Below are 13,238 nucleotides of genomic sequence, written 5' to 3'. Positions count from 1 at the left end.
CAGATTTGGTATGTGCCTCTGGTTGTGAATAGCATCATTGTTAATGTGTAAAAAATAAGTGCAATCTTGAAAAGTACTTTTGTTGATACAAAGAATTTGTAATATATATTAAGATGACAGCATCTTTGACCCAGAAGACATGCTCATATTACTGAAAGGCAGTAAGAAATTCCAAAGCAAGAAGTGTATTTACTAATGCAAGGTTTGTTATGTTATGTATTATATATATACATATACATATCTATATATAACATAAGTAAGATATGTTACTATGTAAGATATGTAAGGTACGCTAAAATATTTTATGTTTAAAATGAGTGTAGTAATTTATATATTTCTATGTCCATTTTGTTTCATCTAAATACTTCACCTTCTCCCTTATTTTTAATTCACGGAGAAATTATTTCTCAAGATGGAAGGGTAAAGAGTGAAAGATAAGTGGCTTAATAAGAAGTTAAGAAGAGTGGTTAAAAGTGTAGTTGTACTGAATATTACTAGTCTTTGCAGATTCTGTGATCTAACATGGAAAGCAGAGGAAGAAGTGGGGGCAGTTTGAGAATACAGTCATCTGTGGTGACTGAAGAAGCAGATGCCAATGGTAATGTGAGTAAACGGTAGAACTAGAACATAAGTCAACTTGAAGTATTAGACCAGTACTGAATGCAAAATACATTGGGAAAAGCAATTCTGAGAAATTTTGAGTACTCACAGAAGAAATTCTCCAGTAGGATGAAATTAAGTGCCTAAGGCAAGTAGACTAGCTAGAAGTGTGGCTGTCAGTGTAACCAAGGCTTGAATGACTGGTGTTAAGAGGTGTTTTTGAAATTATTTACTTATAATTAATCTAATATACTTTTAAGGTGTGATAATCTGATAAGGATATGTAAAATTCATTAGACAATACCAATATAAACTTCCCAGAGGTGCTTGAAAAGTAGTTAACTACTTCCCAAGATGTTCCTTCTAAGAGAACTCAAAGCAGTTACTTTTGTTCGCTTCACTCAACAGAATTTTTAATATGACCTATTTACAGTTATTTACCCTTCTATCAAAGTTAATCAGGGAAAGCAAAGACAGAAATTGTTTTAATACACTATGAAGAATAAGAGAATAAAAATATGTAGTCTGAAATTTCTTTATAGAACATAACTTAGTCTGAATTTGATTGCAGTCCTCTACACTAAGAGCCCTATCTTTCGGGAAATCACAGTAAATACACCTCTTTGTCAGTAAGAACAACTACAACAGGAATGTTGCTTTCCATCTTGCTTTTTATCTCAAATATATTACACTGCTTAAACAGCAGATGATAGAATCAGATAGCAAATGGGGATTCTCCACCCTTGTTACAGACCTGTTTTCTTTAAGCATACACCCAAGGTTTTACCCAAAGTAGGGAAAAAAAGAAAAGAAAGTAATAATCTAGGGTGTCCAAAATAAACTAGTCAGGGTCAGTAATAGCAGCTGTATGTCTCTTTAATCATAAATATTTTCCTTCCTACCTCGCAGCATGGAAACCTGACTGCCAGTGGAACTGATTTTAATGACAAATGATTGAGGGAAGTTCACAAGACACAGGAATATCAACAAAAATTACCAAGAGTGGATGAAGTATACTTATTTCCTATTAATTGGTGTCCAAGTTCTTCATTAAAATATAGTGTGAAATCATTTAATACTCTCAACCTACCTATCAGATTTAATTCACAGATCCAAACTTGCCTTGGTGTGGAGTTTGTTTGCATTTCCTGCATGGCTTGAAAGCTTTTAATCTTGAGGTTCTGTACTAATAATGAATACTGAAACCAATTTTAAATGTTGAATCATTTTCAAAAGTCAAATTCAGGTGCCTAATACTGTCTGCATGAGGCAAATCAATTTCTTCTAATTTAGTTTGCAAGTCTTACGTATCTTTGGGCAGCCTTTACCTGAAAGCTGTCTAATTCTGCTGTTTGGCTTTATTTTTGTTGCTTATATAAACACATTTCCACAAGCATACTTTTCTACTTTGAAGAGACAATCCTTCAAATTTCACAGATTTCTAACGTTTGGTGTGATATGAGATGCATTTAGTGAATATCACACTGGAGAGATCTCTTATTTCATATTGTAATCACAACTAGTGTCTGAAAAGACTTACAAGAAGACAAAACAATCACTTTGGTCTAAGTGCAAAAGGAACTGCTTCTTGAGAATACAGCAATTTTAAAAAAATCCCCTGTCTGAATATGACTTAAGTATCACATGTTAGTTTTGGACTAGCCAAATATCTTGATGTGGTTAGTGGTCTGCAAGACAGCGCAAAAATCTTCAATGTGATTCCCTGCTTCTGCATACCTCACTAAACAGACAGCTATGCTGATGCCTATATAACATCTTTCATCCAAGAATTCCTCAAGATGCACAGCAGGAAAACACTGCACTGTTGGTGTTCTTAGGGTGACTTGACCAATGAGGCCATGCATGAAATATCAAAATTTTAAAAATACATTTTAAATGAATTCATTTTAAATTCATCTTTCATGTCATTATAGGTGGATTTCATTTTTACTAATGTTGTTTCTACTAATGTTAATTGAATGTACAGCTCTATGTCAAGTCAACAGGAACTCAGCACCCTCAAGAACTGTTACCCTGGGTAGATCTTAGAAGGTAGTTTTCAAAGAAGAACACACAAGTCTTTACTGGTCTGTTGTTGTGACTCCACTGTACTCTATCAGCAAGGTTGTAGTTAAACCTGAATGGATGAACTTTTCAGGATATAAGCTAATTCTGCACAGAGCTCTAGGCTATCTACAATGGGTTTGAAGGGTTATATAAAAGAATTTATTAGCTTGGTTTCTTTCCTACTGTGTAATGTCTTTACTGTTATCGTAACTGAGCTGGCAATCTGTGGAACAGCAGTTACAACTACTTGGCTCAGCTGCTGCCTGCAACACGTGGTATTGCTCATTAGACCAGGTGATTTTTGAGAATTACAATGTTGATCACAATTTTAGTAACAACTTTGATAACAGTAAAGCATATTTTGTCTGGCCTTGATAAACTGAAAACGGATAAGAAGGGATTGTTTAAAACTAACTGGTAAAGAACATCACAGAGTGAGGTAAAATTTTTTCGAAAAAAATAGCATCTTGGATATTGTGGGTCACAGTAATACAGATGGGGAGATCAAGTTACAGTGGAACATAAACTGACTAGATCAGTATGATATTAAAAGGCAAATGTAATTTTGAGCTGTATTACGAAGAACACTGTATATAAAATATATAAGGTAATTGCTGTCCATGGATCATGTGAAGTTTCAGCTAGAGAACTATTAACAAATCAGTCCAGTGAACCTGCTGACATTTATAGTAAATTGAGTAGTACTTAGGGAAAAGCAACACGAGAGCTAATAGTTTTCAGAAGTATAACCTGTGAGGAATGCCTGAAGGAAAAGGCATTGTATGTTCTACAGGGGAAGCAGAAGTCTGAAAAGAATATGATAAAGGTCTTCTAGTCTTCAAAAGTCTGTTATAAAGTCTGTCTAGGATATGACAAGAAGGAATCAATTTATTTATAGGAAAAAAAATATTTTCTTTAGCTATTAGGAAAATCTAACATAAAAGGTAGTGAAGTATTGGTTTACTGGCAAATTTTATAGAACTTATAGATGGTTTAGTGCTTTTTCTTAGAAAATTCTGGACCAACAGCTTTCAGAGATCGTCTAACATACTAACATTGCCTGAAAACCAATTAGAAGTCCTGAGATTTCATCCAGATCTTAAACTCTCAAATTATATGACATACAAGCTGCACAGATCCACTTAAAAATGAAGTAACATGTCTCTGTCATATACAGTGGTGATACTGAATGGTTTGTGTCTCCTGCTCACCATCATACCCGCTTTTCATCCAAAAGACAAAACACTGGTGACCTGTTGCTACTTTATACTGACAAATTTATTTTTCCTGGTATCAGTGGTCAAATTCAGAAGGTAAACTATTGACCTAACCTTTATAATAATACCATAAAGTGCTTTAAAGGCTGGAGGTGAGTAAAATTGTTTGGAGTAAGGCAAATGCAGAGTGAAGTATTATGATAGCTAGAAGTAGCTCATTTTGTATTTGTTTTGATGTCTCTATTACAAAATGAGGTATTCTGAGCTAGCTGCATTGCTGACGAGTAGCACTGTCATCTGGAATCTAGAAAAATATATCCATTGGTATGCTTCTACAACATTCAACTTCCTGAATAAATGCCTCCTAAAACTATACATGGAAGACCAGATGTCTGTGTTTCCCCTGCATAATCCAGCACTCAAGTAAAGATCATCCTTTCTTGCCTATACAGGATTTCTTTTAGCTTCCATTTTAAATAAATGATTACCAAGCATACTTTTTGTCTTTTAAGAGAAATACGTGAAATAAGTTAGAAAAATGCAGACAGCTACTACTCAGCTTCCTTATAAAAATGTGACTTGGACCATATTTCAACCATTTTAAAAACTTTAAGGAAAAAAAAGAGAGGAAAACATTGAAACCTTAGCCTATCCTATGTTATTAAAGACTGAAACAGGAAATAGCAATAATGTTATGGGAGGCACTGACAATAAAGCTTGGCTTTATGTAGTTTCCACACCACCAAAACCCACAAGATTGTAGCTGCTAGACTGAAGATCTAGCTGAAGATTCAGCTATCTGTGATTATTCAGTTACAGACTATGCTAATATTTTATTTGCTAGTCATATCATCAAACTGAAGATGCCAAATAACTGCTGCTGAGACTTGTAACAGTTGTTACAGTTCTTATACCACAGCTTGTGGCATTTTTTCTTTAATAGTAATATACTTCATTTGCTTCCAGTGCAAGACCCAGAAATTGGCAGTAACAGATCGCAAAAGAAACCTGACCTCATCACAGTGTTCTGTGGAAGTGCTCCTACCTTGGACTGTTTTTAGAGCAAGATGGGGTGGTGGGTTTACTACATGGCTTCTATTTTTTTTTTCAGCAATTATCATCATTGTTTTGATGCTTGTAAGTACTGCGACATTTAAAACAACAAAGGCAGAGTGCTACCAAAGTTTTTTTAACTTATGTGTATCAAACACAAGTAAGTTTTTGCTTTTACACTGTGTACTCATTTTCAGAAATCACAGGGCTGGGGATGCATGCATATAGAAGCTTTTCAGATGCATCAACAAATCAGAAATACAGGATCAAATTAAAATGTTCACCATATATGCCATAATTTTACAAAGAAAATTTCAGTTGTTACAGATTCAATGGCATATTCTAATAGCCAGTCTTTCTGGGGGAGTATTTCTCAAATAAGAACTTCTTGCAGTCCTTCAAATGGTAACTGCCTTTGACATTTCTTTAGAGCTGTTGCCCCGTTCTTACAAATAGCTCTACTCTGAGAGAGGTACTCAGACAGGGTACTGGTAGGGTGGATTATAACATAACCTGAGCAGATTTGTAAATCAGTTTTCATAGTAGAAAGTCATATTTTTCTATTCTTGAAATAAAATATAAAGAAAGATTTTCCTGTCCTGTATAATTGGAACTCAGGAATGAGCTATGAATGCTGAAAGATCCACGTTTGAATTTTGAATTGACTTTAAAACATGTTTAGCTTTTGAAAAGCACCATTTAGACAATAGTTTGCTATTTCCTTCATTCTCCTTGTCCATCCATACACATATATACAGGTTTATACATGCACGAGGGACCAATTTAGTATTTTTAGTTCAGAAAATACAATGACATATACAAACTTGGAGAGATTGGTCCAAGGTCCAAGACCAACCTTATGGGTGTGAAGTTCAACCAACTGAAAGTAGGCAAAGGACAGAAAGTTCTAGCTGGGTACTACTGTCAGTTTCAAACAGTATTTGGCTTATGATCCAGTGGTAGGAGTGCATGGATGAAAAAGTATTTTAAAAAGGAAAGTTGTTTTTGGACACAGTTATTTTCATTTCCTACTTTTTTCTGGGTTCCTGAGATTTTAAGCAATGCATATAGCAGAGTCTATACCTTCTTTTTTCAACTGCACCTAGCCACAATGTGTAAAATTAAAAAAGTCTAGTAGATGTCCTCAACAAAGTATTTGTACTAAAGAGCATCAAAAGTATCCAGCATCCTAATGAGATCCTTGGATGTGATGCTTAGAGGCAATCTCAAGTTGAAACAAGACTTGGTAACTATCTGCTGATAAGAGTAGTTGAATCCTCTGCTGGAAGAGGTCAAAATCAAAAAGCTGGTCTTTGGGAAGAAGGCAAGGATCAAGCTGTCAGTTCTTACATCTTCTATTCTTTCCCTTGACATGAAGTTCAAATTGTATTTTAATATTTGAAGCAATTACAAAAGAAATAAAAAAGCAATAAAAAAGTTATGATGCATGAGGAAACATTATGCCACATAATTTAAAGCCTACTTTAATGTTCTGTACTGTATTCAGCCTAGGTTGCCACATCCATTTTAAGTCTCCATTTAAGCAAGGTGTAAATAGAAAAAAAATTGTTCTGTTGCAAGTAGGGAATCTTAGAAATAATCTTTCAAGACTGGACATGACAGCATTTGTGACCTGCCCTGCAATACTACCCATGACACTTCTATTGCTTTGAAGATACTGAGCTACCAATCACTACGAGCTGTGACTGAGGCATTTTATTTTTTAAAACTATTTATGGAAGCAAGCTAAGTGCATGAATGCTCATTGTAAGATACCAGGATAAAAGAAACAAAATCCCATCAACAATTAAAGTTCAAGACAAAGCAGTTAAACTGGATAAGAAAAAAGAGAATTATCTATCATGCTTACACCTAACTCTCCAAGGTAATCACTTTTGACTGGAGTAACATAACGAAAACAAATGGTAAAATACTAAAAGAACTGAAAAAACATTGAGATTCACTTGGGAAAAATACCCTCAAGTGTTATATGAGATAAGCTGAGACACAGTCCAGAATGCATATAGAACACTATGTGTGGTCTCTTGACTGGCAATTACTAAGCTATAGAAAACGATTTTGATGGACAAAGATTGGAAGTGACAACATAGAAAGAAGAAACTTCAATCTAGAGAGCTGTTAGATGTAAATGTTTGTACTCTTATTGGAGAAAGGATGGCCATAGAACTAACAAACAGATTAAAGAAATGTATTTTTACCTTCTGTATTACTTTAAGCAAGTTGCTGAAACTTATGGCACCTTATTCTCTTCAGCTGTACAGGTGCGTTGAACAGGTTTTTTTCCTTCACTCATATTTAACACCCTCTAATGTCCCTTGCAAAAACTGTTGTATAACTGTGAAGTAACATCTTTATCTATTGCTTCTAATATATATTCTTTCAGCTGAGCTTGAAAAGTACTGGAAGCACATTTATGTTTAAGGTCATCTGCTAATGTATTTGGGAAGGTTTATGATAAATCAAACTGTGTGGCAGCAATCTCTAAAACAGAGTTTGAAAAGACTGGGTATAGAGGATATAGTACAAAAAGAAAAAGAGATATGCTGCAAACAACCAATAGTCATCCCTAAAAAACTCATTATGACCAAGAGGACCTAGCTATACTTACGTGCTGGAAAGACTTTGAAAGGAAACATAATTAGCTGCTCTTAAATTCACTTCCTGAATGACAAAAATCCTTTTTGACTCAGAACACTCAAATATCTGTATTATTATTTGGCAAACTTTCATGAACTTTGTAGTGAATTTTGTCATATGGTTAACAAGGGTAATAAAATTGTATGTTCAAAAGTGAAGAAATGTTATCATTACAAGTGTCTACAGAATATTAAATCAGCCCTGTCATGGGACGAGTACACAGTGTCCAAAATTATGACAATGTACTGTTTTCTCTCTGCAAGACCGGTCTGTATCAGGTACACAGAATGAGTGATGTTCTCTAAATGAAAACAAGTGTCTGTATATTGAATGAAGCTTCTTTTAGACTCCTGATTACTGCTAAAGTTTTCAGGTAAGACAGAAAGAGAAGCATAGATCTACTGTCAAAGCAGATGAAGCAGTTAAATCCCACCCTGAAGAATGAGATTGTGCCCCCATCTCTAAACTCCTGTGTAGGCCTGGGCAACTCGCTTTAAACAAAATGTTTACGGTTGGTCACTAGTTTTTCAGTTTTTGGCACAGGTCCCCGGGGTCCATAGCTATGTTTAGGTGAACTCTTTCAGAAGCAAAATCCTTGGTACTTTGCATACATCGGGTTTGACTACATCAAATTTCAAAGTTCTCCTCTGAAGTACCAGGAAATCACAGTTTGCCAGGGAAAGCGTTAGACATTTTCATTATAATAAATACATAGATATTCCTCTACAATTAGATTCTTGAAATAAGTTGAAACCTTCCAAAATGTCAGAATTTGACTGATGAAATGGCATAAAATTCAAAGAAAAAAAAAAAGGAAAAAGGAAAGGAGTAATTGCTAACAGGAAACAGGAGCCTATCTTTTGTGTAAGTCATGATATAAACTATGCTACTTATTGTAGAGTAATACTCAGCACAGGAACTGTATATATATGTTCAGTATGCATATGCATGTTACAGCCAGATTGCTGAATAAAATTAATAACCAGATTAGCACTTCATAATTCTATTGGTTTAAAATATTGATGGCTACGACAAATTGGATTCTCTTCGCCTTTACTAGTTGTGGGTTACAGAAACTAGGTTTTATCTTCAGTACTGAGTATGATTTCTCTGTTGGAGACTCTTTATACTGGTAAACTGGTTTAACATTTACATTTCACTTATACTATTCTATAGAGTGTTCTTGCTCACCTTGTAGCCCATCAAAATATGAAGGATTTCAGTTTGTTATCTTACTATAGCCCTTGATAGGCTTACAGGTGTTTTATGTCTTGCCTCTGCTCTGTTGGTTGGGCTCGTATTCTGGACTGCACCTCCAGGTCTGCAAAAGGGGCAGCAGGTTCAAGTGAACCATAAATTTCTTCTGTGAGAAGGAAGATCAGAACAGCAAAGAAACGCCACACTCTGGAGACATTACAGTTTACACGACTTGTACTTCCATTCCTCTCAAGCTGCAGTTACTACTCAGACGCTACCTCAAACTTGCTACATCTCAGTACTCCCATCTGCAAAATCCAAATCAAAGTGAAGAATAATATTTTCCTAACTAACTTTGTTCACACTAATCTCAGTCTGACGAGTACTACCGATTCTTTATGATGGTTATAACTGGTTTTTAAGCAAAACTACAATGAGAAAGTATTTGGGGCACAGGATAGATATTTCAGCTGATGAAGCTGAAATTGCTAGAGATTTCTCTCTTCACTAGCAAATCCTATTAGTCAAAAAAGCAAGGAAAAGTTTAGTCTTTGCTCCTCTTCTCTGAAACCTTATATACAATCTCCAAAGTTCAAGAAAATTACACGCTTTGAGAAGTCATAAGACAGCTTGAGTCTGTACACTGTCTTTTGAGGTGTTCATTGAACTACAAGTAAAGGTATGTTGCAATTTCTTGCAATGTTTATGACGCGCTTATGCCACATTCTCCGCAGCAATATAGAGAAACAAAAGCCACTATCCACGTGGATGCTATAGTATTTTAACAAGGGACCTATCTTCTTAGGATTAATGTACCATACAGTGGACCTATCTTCTAAGGATTATATTAGAATGTACCATACAATAGGCACAAACAAGTCTGTACAAATTTAAAATGCTAATGCGTATGTAACTAAAAGTGTGGTTCTGAAAGATGCAAAATTTTGGAAAAGACTGCAGCTGGTTCAGTGTGAAGTCTAATAATAATGTATACTCAAATGTCACCAGTTAGCTATTTTGCTGCTGATCCTTTGAGCAGAAATATCTCGTTCCACGTTGTTTATCCTGTAATCCCATACTGTCAACCCAAGAATCAAAAGTCCCAACACTCAACTTGCCTCCAGCTATTTTAGCTCAAGAGGCTGTAATATACTGTCAATACAAAAGCCAGCAGCTTATTGACAGGTGGAATTAAAAAAAATAAAGGACAAAAAAAAAAGTTAAAAAAGAAGGATGGTTTAAAAAACAGCTAACTTAAATATCAAGCAAGATAACAAAGGAATAATTCTTAGGCGTTACTAGTTTTCATACAAAGCTACTTAAAATCTTTAAAGTATCTGGAAACTATTAATGATTGTACTGGACTTAACAGATACTTCCTTTGTAATTCCAGATCAAAGCTTAGAAAGACTTTTTGTCTGTGTAATACAGGTCATTATCACAGTAATCTACTAGTTAAGTGTAAATAGGAATGCATCTTTCAAACGCCTAGCCCCAGTTAAAAAAAAAAAAAAAAATAAATAAAATCTCACTTCTCCTAAGTGGAAGGGAAGCAGATCTTAAATTTAGTCGAACGGCTGCCTACCTACCATAAGCTTTTTCTTTCACAAAGCCGTACCTGCTTGTAGCTTTTTATTAACTTCTGTGAAACCGCATAGTAAAGAATCGCCTTGCAATGGGCATGGAATATCTTTATTATAGCAGGTGACCACGTCTTTTGCGAGCTAAGGTTGCGATACTTCATTTTCAATCTGCATCAAGCTAGCTTGGACCATCGCTCCTTCACGTGAGGAGACACGGACGTGAACCTGTCAAAGCTTTAACCACTAGGGGGCTGTGTGAACACAATGTTTTGGCAACTTCTTGGCCCGTCAGTGGTTCAAAAGGGCAAATGCGTTCTTATGTGCGATAAAACGTGACTCCGAAATAATTAACTAGGTTTCTCTTATCTCTCCCTTTTGGCAGAAAATGCATAAAATCTCCGCTGAGTTTTTTAGGATGACTAGAAATTAATGACAATCTTTGTTGCTCACGGTAATTGTACAAAAAAAAAAAAAACCAAACCAAAAGAACCCAAAAAACCCACAACCAAACAAAAAACAACTAAACCCAAACCAAAAAATCAACAACCAAACCCCCGAAACCTCCAAAATCTTAAAAAACTAAAAATCCTTTTGTATCACTGTCTGAGCCTGAAACGTGCTGTCTACAGTTCAAGGTTTGAAACAGAAGAAGAATGGATGCTGCAAATCCTGTTCATAAGCTGGTATGTATTATGCCTAATAAAGGTATCTGACGAATAGTCAGAAAATAGAATGAAATCGCCACGGGAACACAGCGTTAAGATATATCCAATGAGTTTTTGTGAAAACCTGGTTTGGATCCTAATAGGTATCGTTTATCCTTCCCTTTTCCTACAGGTACAGCAAACATATAAATAACAAAGGTGGCAAAACCTAGTAAAAAGCCTGGAAACTTGGTAATTCACTGGGACATGCAGTTCAAAAAACCAGTTTGCTGGGGTTTTAACCCGTAGCAGGAAGATCAGAGTGTCAAGCAGCCGGTGTACTTAATGTATTTGACCATCTTATCTCTGTTCTAAGCGTCTGCTGGGTCACCAAGGCGTCCTGTCACACCAAAAGGGAGTGGGAAGCAAAATGTCCTAGTATTTCACATCACCTGAAAAGTTCTCCTAAAGTTCACTTTCTGAAGACCCAATCCTCATCGCCTGTTTATACATAGCCTGAGGAAGGAGGCCAGTTTTGACAGCACTAGTGACCCTCTCAGCACTTTCACAGGCAGGACGCGAGGGGCGGCCAGATAGGCTCGGCTATCGGTACCTGCAGATAAAGCACGATAGCCTTCCTTCCTCCTCCCTTGGACAAACAGACCGTGCGATGCACTGGCTGTCTGCCACTCTCCCAACGCCGCGAGCGGGTGCCACGCGGGAGACCGTTTTAGTTCGTCCACAAACAAGGGTAAAGAAAGATCTGGCGGGGGAAGGCGCCAAGAGGGCGACCGGCAGTCGGCGCGCAGCCCTTCTCCCGCCGAGGAGCCGGCCGGGCAGCCAGGCGGCCGGCGCGAAATGCCAGCGAGCGTCAGCGCCTACGCGCCGCGCGCGGCCCTGCGGCGGAGCGATCCCGTGCCGGGCGGTGCGCGGGCGGCCGCGCGGCCGCCTCCCCGCCCCTCCCCTCCCTCCCTCCCGCCCTCCCTCGCTGCCTCCCTGCGGGCGCGCGCGGCGGCCGCTGTGTGCCTGCGCGCCGAGGCCCGCGCCTCCGTTTAGCCGGCGTCGCCGGGGCAGGGTTTCGCTCGGTTTGGCTCCGTGTCACACACAGATGTGACTCTTGTCTGTTCCCTGCAAACGTACAACCGTGACGGCTCACCTCCTCCCGCCTCCCTTCCCCCTCCTCCCCCCCAAACAAAAAAAAACCCACCCTTTTACAAAAATCTCTTCAGATCCCACACCGAGCAGCGGCCGCCGCAGCAGAGCGCCGGGAGCTGATGGATCAATGGGTGGGAAGCGGGAAACTGGCACCACATGCGAAAACTTTTCATCTGCCTAACTTTTCACTTCCCTTCTAACGCTTTCCCCTCTCCCCCTCCGGCTCCTTACCCCCTCCTCTGGGCTACGTTTCATTTTCCGCCGTGTCTCTCCTCTTCCTCAGCCCTCCCTCCACCTTTCTCCTTTGCCGCCTTCTCTCTCGCTCGCTCCAGCGGCGCCTGGAGCTGATAAGGAAGAGGAGAAGCGGGAGAGACTTCAGCCACTGCGAGAAGGAACCGGGCAGAGGAGGGGGAAAGAGGAAAGGGGGCAGGGGGACGAGGGAGGCAGAGCGGGGCGGCCAGCCCGGCGTGGCGCCGCCGGCCGCCCTCACCACAAAGTTGGCGGCGGCCGCGGGGCGTTTTTGACAGCTGGGCGCGGGCGGCCTCCGCCGCAGCCCCCGTCTGGCACAGAAAGTTTGGGGGGAGGAACGAGGCAGAGAGGGTTACTTTCCCCTCACCACCCCCCGACTATTCTTTCTCTTTTACTTTGCCTCCTTGTGTGCAGCCCTTGCCCGAGAGCGTGGGGCTAGGAGGAAGCAACGCTGCCCTTTCAGACCCTCTCGCAGCCTTCCCCCACTGTTTCCCCTTCCCCTTCTCCAACCAAACGACCCAGCAACAACAAACCAACCAACCTGTGGAGGCTCTGACCCGAACCTGGGTCCTTCCTCCCATCACTTTCAGCTCTCCGCTAAAAGCTCGCTCTTTCTTTCTCTCTGCTGCTCGGGCTCAACTTCGGGGGCTGAAGTTTTGGAAGAGCCAGAGAGGGCGGGGGGAGGGAGAGAGACGCTTGCTGCTGCTGCTGTGGTCTTTTTCGCCCCCTCCCCTTCCCCGTGGCGTGTGTGTGGGGGGAGTATTTTTGTTTTTTAAATCTCTGTTTTTTAGTTCAAATCACCTGAAGGTGTGAGG

General features: G+C 39.1%; 1 protein-coding gene across 1 annotated transcript in view; it reads right to left on the bottom strand.

Moving 5' to 3' along the window:
- Positions 1-12,515, bottom strand: part of CNTLN (centlein) — a 267,553-nt gene extending 255,038 nt beyond the window's left edge. Inside the window, exon 1 of the mRNA XM_062018635.1 lies at positions 12,406-12,515. Within this exon, the coding sequence (XP_061874619.1) occupies positions 12,406-12,429 (24 nt within the window). The 5' untranslated portion in view covers positions 12,430-12,515. The remainder of the gene's footprint in view (positions 1-12,405) is intronic.
- Between the last annotated feature and the right edge of the window lie 723 nt (positions 12,516-13,238).

The sequence above is a fragment of the Colius striatus genome, chromosome Z (assembly GCF_028858725.1).
Source record: "Colius striatus isolate bColStr4 chromosome Z, bColStr4.1.hap1, whole genome shotgun sequence".
NCBI classification, from domain to species: domain Eukaryota; kingdom Metazoa; phylum Chordata; class Aves; order Coliiformes; family Coliidae; genus Colius; species Colius striatus.
The sequence above is the reverse complement of the archived record's forward strand: the minus strand, read 5'-3'. Positions and strand labels throughout refer to the sequence as shown.